Genomic DNA, 19,746 nt, shown 5'->3' with positions numbered 1-19,746 from the left:
GTTCCAAGATGCAGCAGCATCCATTGAGGGACACCAGCAGGGTCTGGAAAGCCCAACATCAAGGTGAGGTACAGACAATTTGAACATGTTCTACAAGAATATAGGGAAGAAACTGTAATATCTCAGATCCACACTTCAAGAAAGGAAGATACATAAACAACATGAAAAAACAAGGGAGGAAAGTGCCCCAAACAAACCAGTACACTATAATAACAGAACCTATGGACAGAGAAGTTGATGAAATGTCAGAGAAGGAGTTCAGAAGGTTCATAATTAAAATGATATGTGAATTAAAGAATGACCTAAATAAGCAAATACAAGCAAAAATTGATCACTCCGACAATGAGATAAGAGAACAAATACAGGTAGCAAAAGATTACTTCAAGAGAGAAAGAGAGACTCTGAAAAAAAGCCAGTCAGAAATTCTTGAAATGAAGGATACAATAAATCAAATAAAAAACTCAATAGAAGGCATAACCACCAGACTAGATCACTTGGAAGAAAGAGAACGTCAGATAATGAAGACAAAGTATACAATCTGGAAAATAAAGTTGATCACACAGTGAAGAAAGTTAGAAACCATGAACAGAACATCCAAGAATTATGGGACAGCATCAAAAGACCAAAACTAAGAGTTGTTGGGATAGAGGAAGGCACAGAGTTTCAAACCAAAGGAATGCACAATCTCTTCAATGAGATAATAGCAGAAAATTTCCCAAGCATGAAGAATGAATTGGAAAACCAAATACAAGAGGCTTACAGGACACCAAATGTACAAAATTACAACAGATCTACACCAAGGCACATTATAATGAAAATGCCTAGCATACAGAATAAGGATAGAATCTTAAAAGCCACAAGAGAGAGGAATCAGATCACATACCAGGGGAGACCAATTCATATCTCAGCAGATTTTTCAATCCAGACCCTCAAAGCCAGAAGGTCATGGAACAACATATACCAAGCTCTGAAAGAAAATGGATGCCAGCCAAGAATCTTGTATCCAGCAAATTTAGCTTTAGATTTGATGATGAAATAAAAATCTTCCATGATAAAGAAAAGTTAAAAGTATTTACAACTAGAAAGCCTGCATTACAGAACATCCTCAGCAAAATATTCCACAAGAGAAATAAAAGACAATGATGAAAATCAGCAGAGGGAGGGATTACACTAAAGGAAAATCTAATCATAGAAGAAACTACCAATCAAAAAACATAGACTAGCAGATTTTATCAAAAAAAAAAAAAAGGACCCAACAATATGCTGCCTCCAAGAGACACATCTCATAGAAAAAGACATTCACACATTGAAGGTGAAGGGTTAGGAAAAATCATACCACTCACATGGACTGCAGAAGTAAGCAGGGGTTTCCATCCTCATATCAAATAAAGTAGACTTCAACCTAAAGTCAATCAAAAAGGATAAAGAAGGACACTATATACTGCTCAAAGGAACCATACACGAACAAGACTTAACAATTATAAATATATATGCCCCAAACAACGGAGCGTCAAACAAACTCTTCTCAAGTTCAAGATTCAAATAGATCACAACACAGTAATTTTGGGTGACTTTAACACACCTTTTCTACCACTAGATAGATCTTCCAAACAAAAGCTGAACAAAGAAACTATAGAATGCAATAATATAGTCAGTAACTTAGACTTAACTGACATATATAGAATATTCCAACCTTCAACAAGAGAATATATTTTCTTCTCAGAAGCACATGGATCCTTCTCTAAAATATACCATATACTATGCCACAAAGCAATTCTAAGCAAATATAAAAAAGTAGAGATACTACCCTGCATTCTATCAGATCATAATGGAATGAAATTAGGAATCAATGAAAAAATAAGAAATAAAATCCACTTCAACACCTGGAGACTAAATAATATGCTACTGAATGAACAACAGGTTACAGAAGACATCAAGGAGGAGATTAAAATGTTTTCAGAACTTTAGATTTAAAAAGTTTTTAGAACTTTTAGTTTTTAGAACACAGATATATCGAAATCTCTGGGACACTATGAAAGCAGTGTTCATTGCATGGAGTTCATTCCTTAAAAGAAGAAAAAGTCAACAAATAAATGACTTAACACTACCTCTTAAAGCCCTAGAGAATGAAGAACAAATCAACACCAAAAGTATCAGAAGACAGGAAATAATTAAAATCAGAGCTTAAATTAATGAAATTGAAACAAAAGAAACAATTGAAAAAATTGACAGAACTGCTGGTTCTTTGAAAAAATAAATAAAATTGACAGACCCTTAGCCATGCTAACGAAGAGAAGGAGAGAGAAAACTCAAATCACTAATATACGTGATGTAAAGGAAATATCACAACAGACACTACAGAAATACAGAAGATAATTAGAAATTATTTTGAAAACTCCAATAAAATAGAAAATATTGAAAGCATTGACAAATTTCTAGAGGCATATAATTTGCCCAAATTGAATCAGGATAATGTACAGAATTTAAACCTATCAATTTCAAGCAACGAAAAAGAAGATACCATCAGAAGTCTGCCAACCAAGAAAAGCCCAGGACCGGATGGATATACAGCTGAGTTCTACAAGACCTTTAAAGAAGAACTAATACAAATACTCTTCAATTTATCCCAGGAAATAGAAAAAAGAGGGAATACTTCCAAACTCATTCTATGAGGCCAATATCACCCTGATTCCAAAACCAGGCAAAGACACATGAATAGGAAGGAAGGAAGGAAGGGAGGGAGGGAGGGAGGAAACTTCAGACCAATATCTCTAATGAACATAAATGCAAAAATTCTCAATAAAATTCTGGCAAATCGAATGCAAACACATATCAAAAAGATAGTGCACCATGAACAAGTGGGATTCATTCCAGGGATACAAGGTTGGTTCAACATATGGAAATCAATAAATGTAATTCATCACATCAGTAGACTTAAAGATAAGAATCATATGATCATCTCAATAGATGCGGAAAAAGCATTTGACAAAATACAGTACCCCTTTATGTTCAAAACACTAGAAAATCTTGGGATAAAAGGCATATATCTCAACATCATAAAGGCTATCTATGCTAAGCCCCAGGCCAACATCATTCTAAATGGAGAAAAATTGAAAGCATTCCCTCTAAAAACTGGAACAAGATAGGGATGCCCTCTTTCACCACTTCTATTTAACATAGTTCTTGAAACACTGGCCAGAGAAATTAGATGAAATAAATTAAAGGGATATACTTAGGAAAAGAAGAACTCAAATTGGCACTATTTGCAGATGATATGATTCATACCCGGAAGACCCTAAAAGTTCCACCAGAAAAACTCCCAGAACTAGTAAATGAGTTCAGCAAAGTAGCAGGATATAAAATCAACACTCATAAATCAAAGGAATTTCTGTATATTAGTGACAAATCTTCAGAAAGGGAAATGAGGAAAACTACCCCATTCTCAATAGCCTCAAAAATAAATAAATAAAATGCTTGGGAATCAACTTAATGAAAGAGGTGAAAGATCTATATAATGAAAATTACAGAACCCTAAGAAAGAAATCAAAGAAGATCTTAGAAGATGGAAAGATCTATCTTGCTCTTGGATAGGCAGAATTAATATTATCAAAATGACCATACTTCCAAAAGCACTATACAGATTTAATGCAATTCCAATCAAAATCCCAATGACATTCCTCATAGAAATAGAAAAAGTAATCGTGAAATTCATCTGGAAAAATAAGAGACCCAGAATAGCTAAAGCAATCCTTAGTAGGAAGAGTGAAGCAGGTGGCATCACTAGACCAGACTTTAAACTATACAGCAGAGCAATAGTAACAAAAACAGCATGGTATTGGCATCAAAACAGACCAGTAGACCAGTGGTAGAAAATAGAGGATACAGAGACTAACCCACAAAACTACAGTTCTCTTATATTAGACAAAGGTGCCAAGAACATGCATTGGGGAAAGATAGCCTCTTCAACAAATGGTACTGGGAAAACTAGAAACCCATATGCAACAAAATGAGATTAAACCCCTATCTCTCACCATACACAAAACTCAACTCAAAATGGATCAAGGACTTAAGAATACAACCAGAGACCCTTCATCTAATAGAAGAAAAAGTAGGCCCTAATCTCTATCATGTAGGATTAGGCCCCAACTTCCTTAATAAGAAGGAAGTTGTGGCACAAGAATTAAAATCAAGAATGAGATGGACTCAAACTAAAAAGCTTATTCTCAGCAAAAGAAACAATCACTGGGGTGAATAAAAAGCTTATATCTTGGGAGAAAATCTTTACCCCTTACACATCAGATAGAGCACTAGGGTATATAAAGAACTCAAAAAGCTAAACATTAAAAAAAAAAAAACAAATAAATCAATAAATGAGCCAAGGACCTGAAGAGTCACTTCTCAGAAGATGATGTACAATCAGTCAACAAATACATGAAAAAATGTTCATCATCACTAGCAATTAGAGAAATGCAAATCAAAACCAATCTAAGATTTCATCTCACTCCAGTTATAATGGCAGCTATTATGCATACAAACAACAATAAGTGTTGGCGAGGATGTGGGGAAAAAGGTATACTCATATACTGCTGGTGGGACGCAAATTGGTACAGCCAATATGGAAAGCAGTATGGAGATTTTTTGGAAAATTGGGAATGGAACCACCATTTGACTAGGCTCCCTCTCTTTGGTCTATACCCAAAGGACTTAAAATCAGCATATTACAGGGTCACACCCACATCAATGTTTAGCAGCACAACTCACAATAGCTAAACTATGGAACCAACTTAGATGCCCTTCAATAGATGAACGGATATATATACACAATTGGATATTACTCAGCAATAAAAGAGAATAAAATCATGGCATTTGCAGGTAAATGGATGGAGTTAGAGAAGATAATGCTAAGTGAAGTTAGTCAATCCCAAAAAACCAAATGCTGAATGTTTTCTTTGATATCAGGATGTTGATTCATAGTGGGATAGGGAGCGGGAGCATGGGAGGAATAGACGAACTCTAGATTGAGCAGAGGGGTTGGAGGGGAAGGAGGGGACATGGGGTAATTAATGATCATTACTATCCAAAGTACATGTATGAAGACACGAATTGGTGTGAATATACTATGTATACAACCAGAAATATGAAAAATTGTGCTCTATATATGTAATAAGAACTATAATGCATTCTGCTGTCATATATAAATAAAAAATTTACATATAAAAAAAGAATTAGTAGTTCCATTTTATAGTTAAGGAAACATACTTTTGAATAAAACACTTGCTCAAGATCACATGGCTAAGTGGTGGAATGGGAATCCAAAACCTATATTCATTCTTCCTTATTTCTCAAGAGGAGAGGCAGACAAACTGCTGTTACGTGAATTCTCTCTTGGGGTGAAAGTTATTGTAAGGGGAACTGAATTAGGTTAGCCTATACTGCTAGTTAAATCTAAACCCCAAGAGCCTTCTGGTTCTCAAAATTCAGTGTACAGGAAACTGGAAAACACTTTTACTACAAAATACCTAAAAATGCTGTCAGGCATGGGGAGACCTAACAAATATTCTTTTCAATGCTCTGCTGAGCTTACCAGAAAGTAAGAAAAATTTTACTTTTGGTAGGCCAAAAATGAAGGAAGAAAAATGATGGTATTAAATGTTTATACTGACCCTATCCCTATAGTTTCCTTAGGGGTTTTGCCAGTCTTACTTTTCAAGAATCGTGTCTTTTTATATATAAAAATACACACACACACACACACACACACACATGCTTAGGGCCCATTCAAGACAGGGAAATGTACCTGCATGCCACATAAAAACCAGAGAATGCCTCTGAAGTGTTTACCCCAAGTGAGAAAATGATTGCATTGATAAGTAAGAGTCTCTGCTAGACCATGTGTAGGGATGGGAATGGAGTCATCTCCTCTGATTAACAGAGCCTTTACCCTTGTTGTCCCAGGTTCACATAAACTCCCTATGTTGTTTAGGAATTCTACAGTTGTATGGATATTTCTGGGTGCCTAGAAGAAGCAAATCTAAAATCTATCTAGAGGGTTTGATGTCACCAAAATCCCAGAAGTGAAATACCACTGAAGATAAGCACTTAATCTCAAATTAGCCCTGAAAAGCTTTCAAAACAAATCTGCCATGAGGGGGAATCATTAAACAGAACAAACAGTAACATAACCCCAAGGACTTTCAACCAATAGAAATGTCACCTAGAGATTATAACTTAAGTATTTGAAAATAACTGAAGAACTAAAAGAAGGAATAAAAAAGTGAGAAAAAGCATAAAACACAATTTTTAAAAGACAGATTTGGAAGAAAAAGACCAAATGAAACATCTAAAGATGATACTTAAAGAAAAATTAATAGGTATATATGTAACTTAAACACATACACCTGAAGAATTACCTGGAAAACACGTTGAAGACTTTCCCTAGATTGTAGCACACAGAGAAAAAAAGATGGAAACATGAAAGGTAAAAAGCAAGAATACTTAACCACAGGCAAATTATCACCTATTTAAGACTGATGAACTGTAAATGAACGTACCCTAGAAAGTAATATAAACAAAATATTAATGTTCTTTTATTTACAACAGACATTCAATAAATCAACTTTTGAATCACACAAACAAAAAAAGCAAGAATACTATTAGAAGGACTGACAGATGCTGAACATGAAATCCAGGAAGATTAATTAGAAAGGATAGAAACAGATAATATTAAAAAATATAATAACTGAGAGTTTGCCAGAGCATGTAATAAAAACATATATAGCTTAACACATCATAACTCTAGGAAACTAAAAGTCGACAGAGAAGATCTGAGAAAGTAATTAAACAGAATGTCTTCAAAGTGATCAGCTGACATGTTTCTTGACAGCAGCAGTATAAGCCAGAAGGAAATGGGATAATATTTTCAAAGTACTGAGAGAAAGTAGTCATCCACCTAGAATTCTATGTCATTGTAGAATGAAAGTAAAAATCAGATTTATCAAATAAACCAAAGGAAATTGATGTAACACCTGAATGAACAACTTAAGATTTTATTTCAGAAAGAAGGTGATTTAACCATAAAGTAAGAATGAGATGGAAGAAATAATGGTGAGGAAATATATTGTTTGCTTGTCACTTACTGTATAAAGCAATTATAATGACAAAAGGAAATACTCGGCAGTATAATAAAGTAGAACTAAATTGTCTACACTATACAACTTAGGAGTAGTTGAGGTATTCTAATGTTCTTTTATTGTTTCAGACTATAAATAAAAGATGAGTTTTAGTCTTTGTTATTCAACTATATAATTAAAATCTTACAGGGATCCATGAAAAGATTATAAATAGACTTAAATTTCTAAATCAATGGAGGGTAAGAAGGGTATGAAAACTTAGGTGATGAAAAAGAAGTAAAAGTGCCTTGGAAAATCAAGTTAAATAGAAACATAGACAATAAAATAACTGTAATAAATTCAGCTGGGCATAGTAGCACACACCTGTAGTCCCAGATAGCTACTTGGGTGGCTGAGGCAGGAGGACCACTGGAGCCCATGAGTTCAAGACATGGTGCCTAGGAAACAGACCCCCACCACCACAAAAAAATAAAATATTTCAAAAATCCCAGTTATCATAAGAAATGAAGCTAAACTTATCAGTTTAATCATATAGAAATTAACCCTTTTAAATTCTATATGCTATTTACTATGGATGTTGCTTAAACATAATGACATAAAACTGTTAAAAGTAAAAGACAACAAACAACATTCTAGGTAAACTTTTATCAAAATAAAGCTGGTATAAACTATACCGAAATCAAAGGAGACTCTGATGCTAAAAAGCATTTAAAGCTTACCACTTAATCATTAAAAAGTACATTTTGTCAAGAATATTAAAGCATTTATAAGCATCTATAGTCCTGAAAGACATAGCCTCAAGATTTATAAAAATTTGACAATTGCATGACAAGATTGGAAAATTCAAAACCACTAAGGAGTGTCTGAATGCACTTCTCTCAATAATGGATAAATAATGTAGATAAAAATTAATATATCATGCAGTATGAAATTAGTTGATGGCTTTTTAAAAAACCAGTTCATTTCTACCTAACAGCAACAAATGGCTTGAGAATAATTTTTTAAAAACCATTTATGATAACAATAGAATCACAATATGCCTAGAAAAGATGTTAGTAAGAAATCACAGGATATTTATAGAGGAAATTTAAAGTCTTTATTGAAGAAGTCTTAACAAATTGAAAGGACTGTCATGTTCATAGATGAGAACGCTCAATATCATACATAACAAAGGTTATTTCTTCCCAAATTAATATATAAACTCATTGAAGTCAAAATCTTAATGGAGTTTTCTGTGGGACATGACAAGCTGATAAAATTCATTGAAAGGTGAAGGAGAAAGAGCAGCCAAGACAATATTAAAGAATCACAAAGTAGGGGGACATTTCCTACCAGCTACTCATTTTATAGGACTATGTTGTTGGTACAGGATGAAACAATAAGATATAGGGCAAGAACAGAGTGTACAACATTTTTTTTGAAACTTGATCCATGTGACTACAGATCAGCATCTAAGATTTTACACACTGCTGGTGAGTGTGTACAATGTTGCAAACACTTTGGAGTACAATTTAGCAATATTTAATAAAGCAGAAGATGTAGTCTATCCTATATCTCAGCAATTCTACTCCTAGGTATATATTCTGAAGAAACCCTACCACATGTATACAAAGGAACAGTGCAAGAATATTATTAAAACACTTTTGAAATAGTAAGCAAATAGAAACAACCTTAAATGTCCATTTAAAGAGAATGAATAAAGTGTGATACATACATATTACAGAATGCTAGTAGCAGTTAAAACGACTGGAGCTAAATTTTTCAACATGGGTAAACTTCATAAATGATGTTGAACAAACAGGCAAGTTGTAGAATGATGTGATCAGTACAGTATCATTTGTGTAAAACCTTAAAATGTGCAGATAGATATGTACACATATAGTAAAGTATAAAAACAGGCATGGGTAATTGTTAACCTCTGTGGTAGGTGAAATAAGAATGGGTCAAGGAAGGGAACAAAGGGAGATTCAGCTTTACCTGTGACCTTTTATTTAAAAAGAACTGAATCAAAGATGTCAAAATATTAGAATTAATAAAGTAATATTTTGGTGTACTTTGAAATCCATTTAAAATAAAGACTAAATCTCCTTGGTAAATCTTGCATAGCAGTCATGTTTTAATCATCCAGATGAGACAACAGTCTATTGATGTATTTAGTCCTTTTCTTTGTGTCTAGGTCTGATTATTTATGTTTCCATCTAGGAGCCACCATCACCTTCCCACAACTTCTTCAAAATGGGAATGAAGCTGGAAGCTGTAGACAGGAAGAATCCTCATTTCATTTGTCCAGCCACTATAGGGGAGGTTCGGGGCTCAGAGGTGCTTGTCACTTTTGATGGGTGGCGAGGAGCCTTTGATTACTGGTGCCGCTTCGACTCCCGGGACATCTTTCCTGTGGGCTGGTGTTCTTTGACTGGAGACAACCTACAGCCTCCTGGCACCAAAGGTAAAGGCTCTTGAAACCAGGATGCAGATGATGAGGGAGATTACCTATCTCTGTCACAGTCAGTCTGTTCTCACCAGAACACTTCACTAATAGGCAGGGGAGGAAGAGGACCAGCAGCTTAGGTACATACCAAGGCGTTCAGAGAATAGCCATTAACAGTAAAGAATTAAGTGTCAAATGAAGCCAGACATGGTTTTGGGATGAAGTACAAATTCCTCCCTGTAAGTATCCTGATTTATTATCAGGGAAGTAACTTCTCGTTTATCTTACTTTTGCCTCTAACCCCTTTCAAAGTATAGGTAGTAACATTCTCAAGGCAAATGTCATTCTCAAGGCAAATAATGAGCTAGGGTAACACTGTGTTGTAAAAAATATTTCAGAATTGTTACAGCAAGATGGGATCCATCTCCACCATACAAGCTGTGTGGCTTTGAACAGTTAATTCACCTCTCTAAACTTCTGATTCCACATCTTTAAAAGAATACCTACTTCATAAAGTTATTGTGAGGAATAAATGAAATTACATCTGGCAAATAGAAGGGGCTAAAATAAATTGTTATTGTATTAATGCTGCTATTATTATAGTTATGCTATATTTGTTACAATTACTACATAATGTTATTATTATTATACTATTATAAAATTAACCACTAATAATGGGAGATATGTTCTCCCATTATTAACCACTAATTATACTATTATAAAATTAACCACTAATAATGGGAGAAATATTATAATAGTGCCACAGACTAAATGAATCATAAATTATACTTTTAATGATGATGATGATGATGATGATGATAATGATTGTTGATGATGATGGTCATAATGATAGAGATCATCCAGGATAGATTTAGAGATGGCTGCTTTTAATAAGGAAAATAATAATACTTCCATCCTCTTAAGTCTAAAATATACTGGTAAACCTGAGGAAAGAAAAATTCACTCTTCCTATTGTCTCACAGTCTCTTTTCTAAACTTCTGTTCTTTAATTCAATTAGCCAAATATTTATTGAGCACATCATTGTCAGCCAAGCTGAGGATGCTTTAGTGACAAAGATGAACAATAATCCTGCCTTCATAACACTTTTGTTCTAGTGGGGTAAGACAGAGAGCAGATGCTTAAATCAAGAAATAAGACCATTTCAAGTGCTAGGGATATAGCTTAGTAGTAGAGCTCATCCTTTTCCTAAGTTTGGGCCTGGGTTTAATCTCCAGCACCAAAAGAGAAAAATGAAAAAAGAAGAAAGTCATTTCCAGTAGATAATTTGTAAAGGGAAATGAGATAATTTCTCCTAAGAAAACAAAGTCTGATAAGCTAGTGACAGTGAAACTATAGTAATAATGGAAACTATATGTTTAATAGCTTTACTGAAGTATAGTTGATGTAAAATTTATCGCATATATTTAAAGTGAAAAACTTTAATAAGAAAATATTTAATATGAAAAACTTTGAATAAACATACATCCATGAAATCATTATCCCAATCAAAATAATGACTGCATCTATCATCCCCAAGTTTCTTTATGGAAGGGTAACTTCTAGATAGAATTTCTTTTCAGGAAAATTTGTCTGAAAAGTCAATGTTTGAATTAAGACCTGAATGATAAGAAGGAACTATCAAGGAAAGAGTGCCAAGCATACAAATGGGACAGCTAATGCTGTTGTCCTGAAATGTGAATGAGCTCACTTTGTTTCCAGGGCAGAAAGCAGATTGCTCTTACTAGAATACACAGCCTGAGTGAGAAGGTAGTACAAATTGATGCCAGGGAAGCAAACTGATGTCAGAAGATACAGGGCTTTGTAACCAGAATGAGAATTTTGAACTTTATTCTGTACTTACTAGAGAACCATTAGAGGGTGCTAAGCAAGGGAGTAACAAGTGACAAGATCTGATGTACTTTTTGAAAATCACTTGAATTCATATCCAAAATATAAAAGAACACTTATGGCTCAGCAGTAAGAAAACATAAATAAACCAAATAGGCAAAGGATTTAGATGGATATTTCTCTAAGTAATATATACAAATGACTAATAGCACTTGAAAAGCTGCTCAGCATCATTAATCACTAAGGAAATGTAAACCAAAATCATAGTGATATAACCACTTCACACCCACGGGTATTGCTGTAATCAAAAGATGAACAATTACAATATTATGGAAGATTGGAAAAATTAGAACTCTCATAAATTGTGGTGAAATCATAAAGTACTGCAGCAACATTTGAAAACAATTTTGAAGTTACACATACTTATTATGTGACCCAGAAGTTCCACTCGTAGATATATACTCAAGAAACTAGAAAACATATGTTCACATGAAACACATTATGAATATTCTTGGCAGTGTTATTCATAATAGCCCAATAGCCAATAAATGGATAAATAGAATGTGGTATAGCCATATAATAAAATACTATTTGGCAATAAAAAGGAATGGTTTACTGATAGTGTTACAGCATAGCTATATCATAAAGATATTATAAGTGGAAAAAAAACATGCACTGTCTGATTACATTTATATGGAATGTCCTGAGCATGTAAATATATAGAGGCAGAAGTGGATTTGTGGTTGCCAGGGGCCAGGGGAGATATTAGAAGTGACTGCTAATGGATATGGGGTTTTATTCTGGGATGACGAAAATGTTCTAAAATTAGATTGGGGTGATGTTTGCACAAACTTTGTGAATATACTTAAACACTGAATTGTGTGAATTTTATGGCATGTGAATTATATGGCAATAAAGATGTTACCTAAAAAATCACTTGGGATGCTCTGTGGAGAATGGATTGTGCAGTGGTTATTGTGAATGAGGAAGAGATGAGGGTGGCTTGGATTAGGATAGTGGTGCTGAGGTAGGGGGAACTAGAAGTAAGGTGATCAGGAAAGTGCCACTCCTCTATATGGTACAAGAAATATATGCCCAGGAGTCAGTATGAGAAATCTGTTGCCAATCCTCTTCATGCCTTATTAAATTATTGCTCTGAGAAGCAGCAAGAGAGGTGCCTTGGAACTGGTACTGCAGTCATTTTTATGTATTTGAGGTCAAAACAGGATAGGCTCTGGTAATTCAAGTTTCATTCAGTAAATAGGTCAATTTTCTCAGTTTCTTGCCTGGAAAATTATGTTGTTTTATTGGAAAATCTCCTAGAGACATTAGGCAATCCTACCGAACCAGAGCTGGGAGTTTGTATCCAGGAATTACTGGGCATGCATTCCTATCTGACTGCACTCACGCTGATAAGAAGTGACTCACAATGCAGTTGAGGCTTCCAGAGGAGTTTTCTGACTATTCTCTTCTGCATTTCTCTGAAGACCTTAAATTTTTCATGGAAGATGGCCAGAAGGACCAGGCTCAGAAGGCCAATAGACCTTCTTCTATATGATATTTCCAGATAGGTCCTTTGGTTATAATTCCAGCATTTATCATTCCATTGTTCCCTTCAGTAACTATTTTCTCCCTGACCTCATTCTCAGTAGGTCCTAGAGTGGAGCTTTTCATAATAGCAGAGGCTCAGCCATCTTAGTATCCTGGCTGAGGAACAAGTGATGCAATGTGGAAAGAATGTGATTACACAATTCATTTCACAAAACAAGATGTTCTCTGTACATAAGCCTGTTCTTTCTAATCTCCTCCATTCTTTCTGCCTTCTGGTCATTAGTGTTTAAATTGTTTAAAAATTCAAAGTAAGATGAAATATCTGATGCTTATAAGTAGGAAAAAGCCCAATGTTCATTTAATATTTTTTTACACGCTGTTTCATATTATCTTCCTGGTAACTCTGAACTAGGTGCAATTATTTTTAGATACATTTTATTTATGAGAAAACTGAAACTTAGATAATTAAATGTCAACTCTATTGATATGAGTCTAGAGAGAGAGACTCTGGAGATTTCTTCATGGAGCAGCTGTCAGGTCCAGTACAGTTTGAGCTGTATTGCCTTCACCCATCATCCTCCTACTCTCCCTGTTCTCCACTGGCCTCTTTTCAGAGCTTCATTTGAGATCCTGGATTTTGGCTCCCAGATCCTGGTAGGAAGTAGAAAAGATGTAGTGTGGTAATATATCAGAGCACTGATCTGGATTCTAGTAGCAGTAGAGCCAACACACTTGTTATATACACGAGAGGCTGAACTTGGTCTTTGAAGGACCTTCTACTTCTGTAATACATGTAGTTTAATGATTTGGGAAATAGGTAGCAACTTTTGTGACCTTGTCTCCTACTTGATTCTAGATCAATCAGCTCACCTACTACCTAGCTCCATCTAATGAAGGGAGTCCTGCATGCCAGCTGTTCACTGCCTCTCCTTTTCTTCTTTGCTAAACCAGTAGTATCCCTTTAGCTCCTAAACTGATGGGCAGCAGCTATCAAGATTCCAACTAATCCAGGATACTTGGTTATAAAATGAAGAAGCACTTTTTTGGCTCATTTTTGAAAGTTATAATTGAAATAGACACATGCTCTATTTTTTATTAATGCTTTATAGTTATACATAATATCAAGGTTTATTTTGATATAATCATATAAGCATGGAATGTAATTTGCTCTAATTCAATCCCTAGTATTTTCCCATTTCATTCCTTCCTCTCTTCTCCCATCTTTTTTCTCTACCATCTCTACTGGTCTTCTATTTATTTTTATTTTTAAGTAGTGTTTTGTAGATACACATAAAGGTGGACTTCACTGTAGTATATTCATATATGTACATAGGATAGTTTGATTCCACCACTCCTCTTTTTTCTTTTTTCCCATCCCTCCTCCTACCCCTCAATCCCTTCCTCTACTCTACTGATCTCTCTTCTATTTTTATGGAAATCTCCTCCATACACCTTTCCACCTCTTATTTTGGTCTAGCTTCTGCATATGGAAGAAAGCATTGATTCTCCGAGTCTGGATTATTTCCTTCAGCATGATGTTCTCCAGTTCCATCCATTTACCCACAAATACCATAATTTTATTCTTCTTTATAGCTGAGTTAAACCCCATTGTGTATATATACCACATTCCCTTAATCCATTCATCTGTTTATGGCATCTGGACTGGTTCCAAAATTTGGCTACTATGAATTGCACTGCTATAAACTTATGTGGCTATATACTAATTTTAGTTCTTTTAGATAAATACCATAGAGTGGTATTCGAGTCGTATGGTGGTTCCATTCCTAGTTTTTTTGAGGAATTTTCATACTGCTTTCCAGCATGATTGTACAAATTTTCACTCAACGGTGTACGAGTGTTCCTTTCCCCACCCCGCTCCATCCTCATTAGTATTTATTTGTAGTCATGATAATTGCCATTCTAACTGAAGTGAGATGAAATCTTTATGTAGTTTTGATTTGTATTTCCCTATTTGCTAGAGATGTTGAACATTTTTTCATATATTTTTTGGCCATTTGTATTTCTTTTGAGAAGTGTCATTTTTAGTTCTTTTGTCCAGTTATCGATTGTGTTGTTTGTGTGTGTGTGTTATATTTTTTGAGTTCTTTATGTATTCTGGATATTAATCTCTTGTCTGAAGAGCAGAGGGCAAAGATCTTCTCCTATTCTGTAAACTCTCTTATCATGCTCTTATTTGTTTCCTCCACTTTGCAGAAGCTTTTTAATTTGATGCCATCCCACTTATTGAATTTATTTGATTAATTGCACTTTAGGAGTCTTGTTAAGGAAGATGGTTCCTGTGCCAATATGTTAGAGTGTTGAGCCTACAACAAAGTTTCTGATCAAATTCCTGGGTCTTTGATCTACTTTGAATTGACCTTTGTGCATGGAGAGAGGTAGGGATCTAGTTTCATTCTTCTGCATGTGGATATCCAGTTTTCCTAGCACCATTTTCTCCAACGTATTTTTTGGCACCTTTATCAAGTATCAGATGATTGTGTCTATGTAGATTTTTTTCTGTCTTCTATTTCATTGGTCTTCGGGTCTGTTTTGGTGCCAGTACCATGCTGTTTTTGTTACTGTAGCTCTGTATTATTACATGTGGTTCAGTATTATGATACCCCCAGCTTCACTCTTCTAGCCCAGGATTTCTTTGGCTATCCTGGATCTCTTATTTTTCCAAATAAATTTCAGAACTGTTTTTTCTAGTTCTGTGAAGAATGTCATTGATATTTTAATGGATATTGCATTTAATCTGTGTAACACTTTTGGTGTTAATTAATTCTGCCTATCCAAGAACATCAGTTGTCTTTCCATCTTCTAAGGTCTTCAATTTATTCCTTCAGTGTTCTATAGTTATTATCACTGTAGAGGTTTTTCACTTCCTTGATTAGATTTATTCCCAAATATTTTAATTTTTTGTGAGGCTATTGCAAGTTTCCCAGATTTCTTTCTCAGCATATTCAAAATTAGAGTATAAGAAAATAATTAATTAATGTATGTTGATCTTGTAGCCTGTTATTTTATCAGCTCTGGAAGTCTTCTGTTGGAGTTTTTCGGGTCTTTTAAATATAGGATAAGTAAACAAAGATAATTTGATTTGTTCTTTCTCTATTTGTATCCCTTTAATTTCCTTCTCTTACCTGATTGCTCTGGCCAGAGTTTCAAGGTCTATGATAAATAAGAGTGATGAGATTGAACATCCTTGTCTTGTTCCTTACTTTGGAGGAAATGCTTTCAGTTTTTCTCTGCTCATTATAATGTTGGCCTTGGGTTTGTCACATATAGCTATGACAATGTTGAGGTAGGTTCCTCTATTCCTAGTTTCTCCAGTGTTTTAAACATGAATTGGGTGCTGGCCTTTGTCAGATGTTTTTTCTGCTTCTATTGAAATAATCATGTGACTCTTGTTCTTTACCCCATTTATGTGATGAATTACATTTGTTGATTTATGTATGTTGGAACAACCTTGCATCCCTGGGATAAAAACCACTTGATCATGGTGTACTATTTTCTTAATGTGTTTTTAATACACTTTGCTAATATTTTACTGAGAAGTTTTGCATCTATATTCATCAGGGATATTAGTCTGAAATTTTTTTTCCTTGATGTGTTTTTGTCTGGTTTTGGTGTCAAGGTGCTACTGGCTTCATGGAATGAATTTGGCTGTGTTACCTCCTTTTCTATTTCATGGAATAATTTAAAGAGGATTGACATTAATTCTTCTTTAAAGTTCTGATAGAATTCAGCTGAGAATTCATCTGATCTTGAGCTTTTCTTTGTTGGAAAGCTTTTCATTGCTGCTTCAATTTCATTACTTGATATTGGTTTGTTTAGGTTTTCTACATATTCCTGGTTAAATTTAGATGAGTCATATGTGTCTAGAAATTTGCCAGTATCTTCTAGATTTTCCAGTTTATTGAAGTATAAATTTTCCAAATAGTTTCTAAATAATCCTCTGATTTCAGAAGTGTCTGTTATGATATCTCCTTTTTGTCTCTAATTTTTTTATTTAGGTCTTTTCTCTCTTTTAGTTAGTTTGGCTAAAAATTTATCAATCTTGTATCTTTTCAAAGAACCCATCTCTTTGTTTCATTGATCCTTTGTATTTTTTTAATTCTCAATTTCATTAATCTCAACTCTGATCTTGATTATTTCCTGTCTTCTAATTTTGGAATAAGTTTGTTCTTCTTCTAGGACCTTGAGATGTAACATTAGGTTTTTTATTTGGTATCTATTTTTCTAATACCTTTATTTTATTAATTTTATGTGGTGCTGTGGATGGAATCCAGCGCCTCATACATTCTACGCAAGCACTGTACCACTGAGCTACAACTTTAGCATTGGTATCTATTTTTTTAATGCAGGAACTCAGTGCTATAAACTTTCCTCCTAGAACTACTTTTATGCTTTCCCAGGTATTTTAATATGTTGTACTTCTATTCTCATTTGTTTCTAAGAATTTCTTTAAAATTTTCCCCTGATTCCCTCTGTAATCCATTCATCATTTAAAAGAGGAATAAAATAAAAAGATTTATTGTTTAATCTCCAGGTGTTAAAATGAATTCTCTTTTTTATCTTATCATTGAGTTCTAATTTTCTTCTATTATGATCTCCTAGGATGCAAGGAATTATCTCTGTATTTTTTATATTTGCTTTTTTGCTATGTGCCTTAAAATATGATCTATTTTAGAGAAAGTTCCATGTGCTACTGAGAAGAAAATAAATTCAGTTGTTGATGGATGAGATATTCTACAGATGTGTGTTAGACCCATTTGATTAATAGCACTTTTTAATTATGAAAAGTCTCTACTTAGTTTATGTCTGTATTACCTATTTAATGGTGATAGAAGTGTTAAAATCATGCAGTATTATTCATTGTGTCAGATGTTTTTTCTGCTTCTATTGAAATAATCATGTGACTCTTGTTCTTTACCCCATTTATGTGATGAATTACATTTGTTGATTTATGTATGTTGGAACAACCTTGCATCCCTGGGATAAAAACCACTTGATCATGGTGTACTATTTTCTTAATGTGTTTTTAATACACTTTGCTAATATTTTACTGAGAAGTTTTGCATCTATATTCATCAGGGATATTAGTCTGAAATTTTTTTTCCTTGATGTGTTTTTGTCTGGTTTTGGTATCAAGGTGCTACTGGCTTCATTCTTTATATTGATTTGTTTTAAATATTTAGGTGAACTGTTATTTGGGACATAAATATTTACAATCATTAAATATTTATCTTTTATTTTAAATATTTTTAAATTGTAGTTGGACACAATACCTCTATTTTAATTATTTATCTTTATGAGGTGCTGAGGATCGAACCCAGGGCCTCACACATGCTAGGCAAGCACTGTACCGCTGAACCACAACCCCAGCCCCCAATCATTATATCTTGTTGTTGGATGATAACCTGTATGAAGTGATCTTTGTCTCTTCTGGTTAATTTTGACTTGAAGACTGATATGAGAGTAGCTACTGCTTGCTTTTGTTTTCTTTTGCTTGATATATCTTTTTTCTATTCTTTGACATACGGTCTATGGATGTCATTGCCGGTAAGGTGAATCTCTATTAAAATATGGCTGGGTCTTGTTTTTAATAAAGTCTGCCAATTTAATTGGAGAATTTAGACCACATACATTCAATGATATCATATAGAGATGATTTTTATTTTCTTCCATATTTCTCTTTTGTTGTTGTTGGTGGTGGGTTTTTGTTGTTGTTGTTGTTTGTTTGTTTGTTTGTTTTTTATTCTGGACAAACCATCAGAAGGGGACCCAGTGACGACTGAGACTGCCTTCCCTTTACAGCCTGGGGATTGAGGGGGAAATTTTTGTGGTTAGGCCATTGCTAAGGGGTTGTTAGGGAAGGGTCCTTGTGGTGTCAACTTCATAAGGAACCAGGTGTTTTTCAGGATTTTAGTCCCAGATAACAATTTCCTTTCTTATGATGATGGAGTGTTTGGGGTTTCTTTGTGTGATGTTGGAGTATTGTCTGAGGTTTAGGTCAGGGCTGAGTCAGAGTGACCTTGAGGTGACTCCTTTTCTAAGGTGGAGGATATGTTTCAAAATGACAATGCTTGTGTTAAGTCCTACCTAACATTCCTGCCTTTTTCTTTGATAACATTCCTGCCTTTATCTTTGATAAGAAAGTGATGATGGGAGAAGGGGTGGTGATATATTTTAAACTAATTCCCATTGAAAGGTGCTGTCAGTTGAGGATGCCTGTAGGTGTTGGTATTGAGCAGTTGTAATGGAGCTTAGCAGGAGAATGTTCTGGACTCTGATCAATAATGGCATTTATGACCCCCTGTAAAAAAAAAGAGGTGAAGAGCCAAAACAGGGAGGTCCTAATGGCAAGGCCAAAAATTAAACAGAGAATTGGGAAGAGAAAGGTGGCTAGGCAAGTTCTTGTCTCATTGGTGGGTAAACAGATTTAAGTATTATTTCCACATCGGAAGAAGATCCCCAGGTTATAATCATGACAATCAGAGCAATGATAGGAGACAACTTGTTTTAGCTGGAGGTGGGATCTTGTAGGGAGATTTTAACAGGAGTGTGGTGTGTGACCATGATGGGTTTGGAGATATTCCATATTATGGTTAATATCTCAGGGAGAAGCACTGATCGGGATGTTAGAGGGGAATGAAAGACATTTGGTTGGTATATAAGGATTAAGGAGATGAGTGTGGGAAGCTATGGTGGGAATTAAAATGAATAGAGACATTGAACTTGGTTAAGATATCTTTGCCAAGGACAGGAGTTGGGCATCAAGTGTG

The 19,746-nt window shown here is 34.5% G+C and overlaps 1 protein-coding gene across 18 annotated transcripts in view; it reads left to right on the top strand.

Moving 5' to 3' along the window:
- The window catches only part of LOC114094371 (polycomb protein SCMH1), a 209,802-nt gene that overhangs the window by 95,369 nt on the left and 94,687 nt on the right, over positions 1-19,746 (top strand). For all 18 annotated transcript variants that reach the window (XM_071617736.1, XM_071617739.1, XM_071617737.1 and 15 more), the window contains one exon: positions 9,333-9,576. In XM_071617736.1, coding sequence (XP_071473837.1) covers positions 9,333-9,576 — 244 coding nt within the window. The remainder of the gene's footprint in view (positions 1-9,332; positions 9,577-19,746) is intronic.

The sequence above is a fragment of the Marmota flaviventris genome, chromosome 10 (genome assembly GCF_047511675.1).
Source record: "Marmota flaviventris isolate mMarFla1 chromosome 10, mMarFla1.hap1, whole genome shotgun sequence".
NCBI lineage: Eukaryota > Metazoa > Chordata > Mammalia > Rodentia > Sciuridae > Marmota > Marmota flaviventris.
This window is presented reverse-complemented; position numbering and strand designations above follow the sequence as displayed.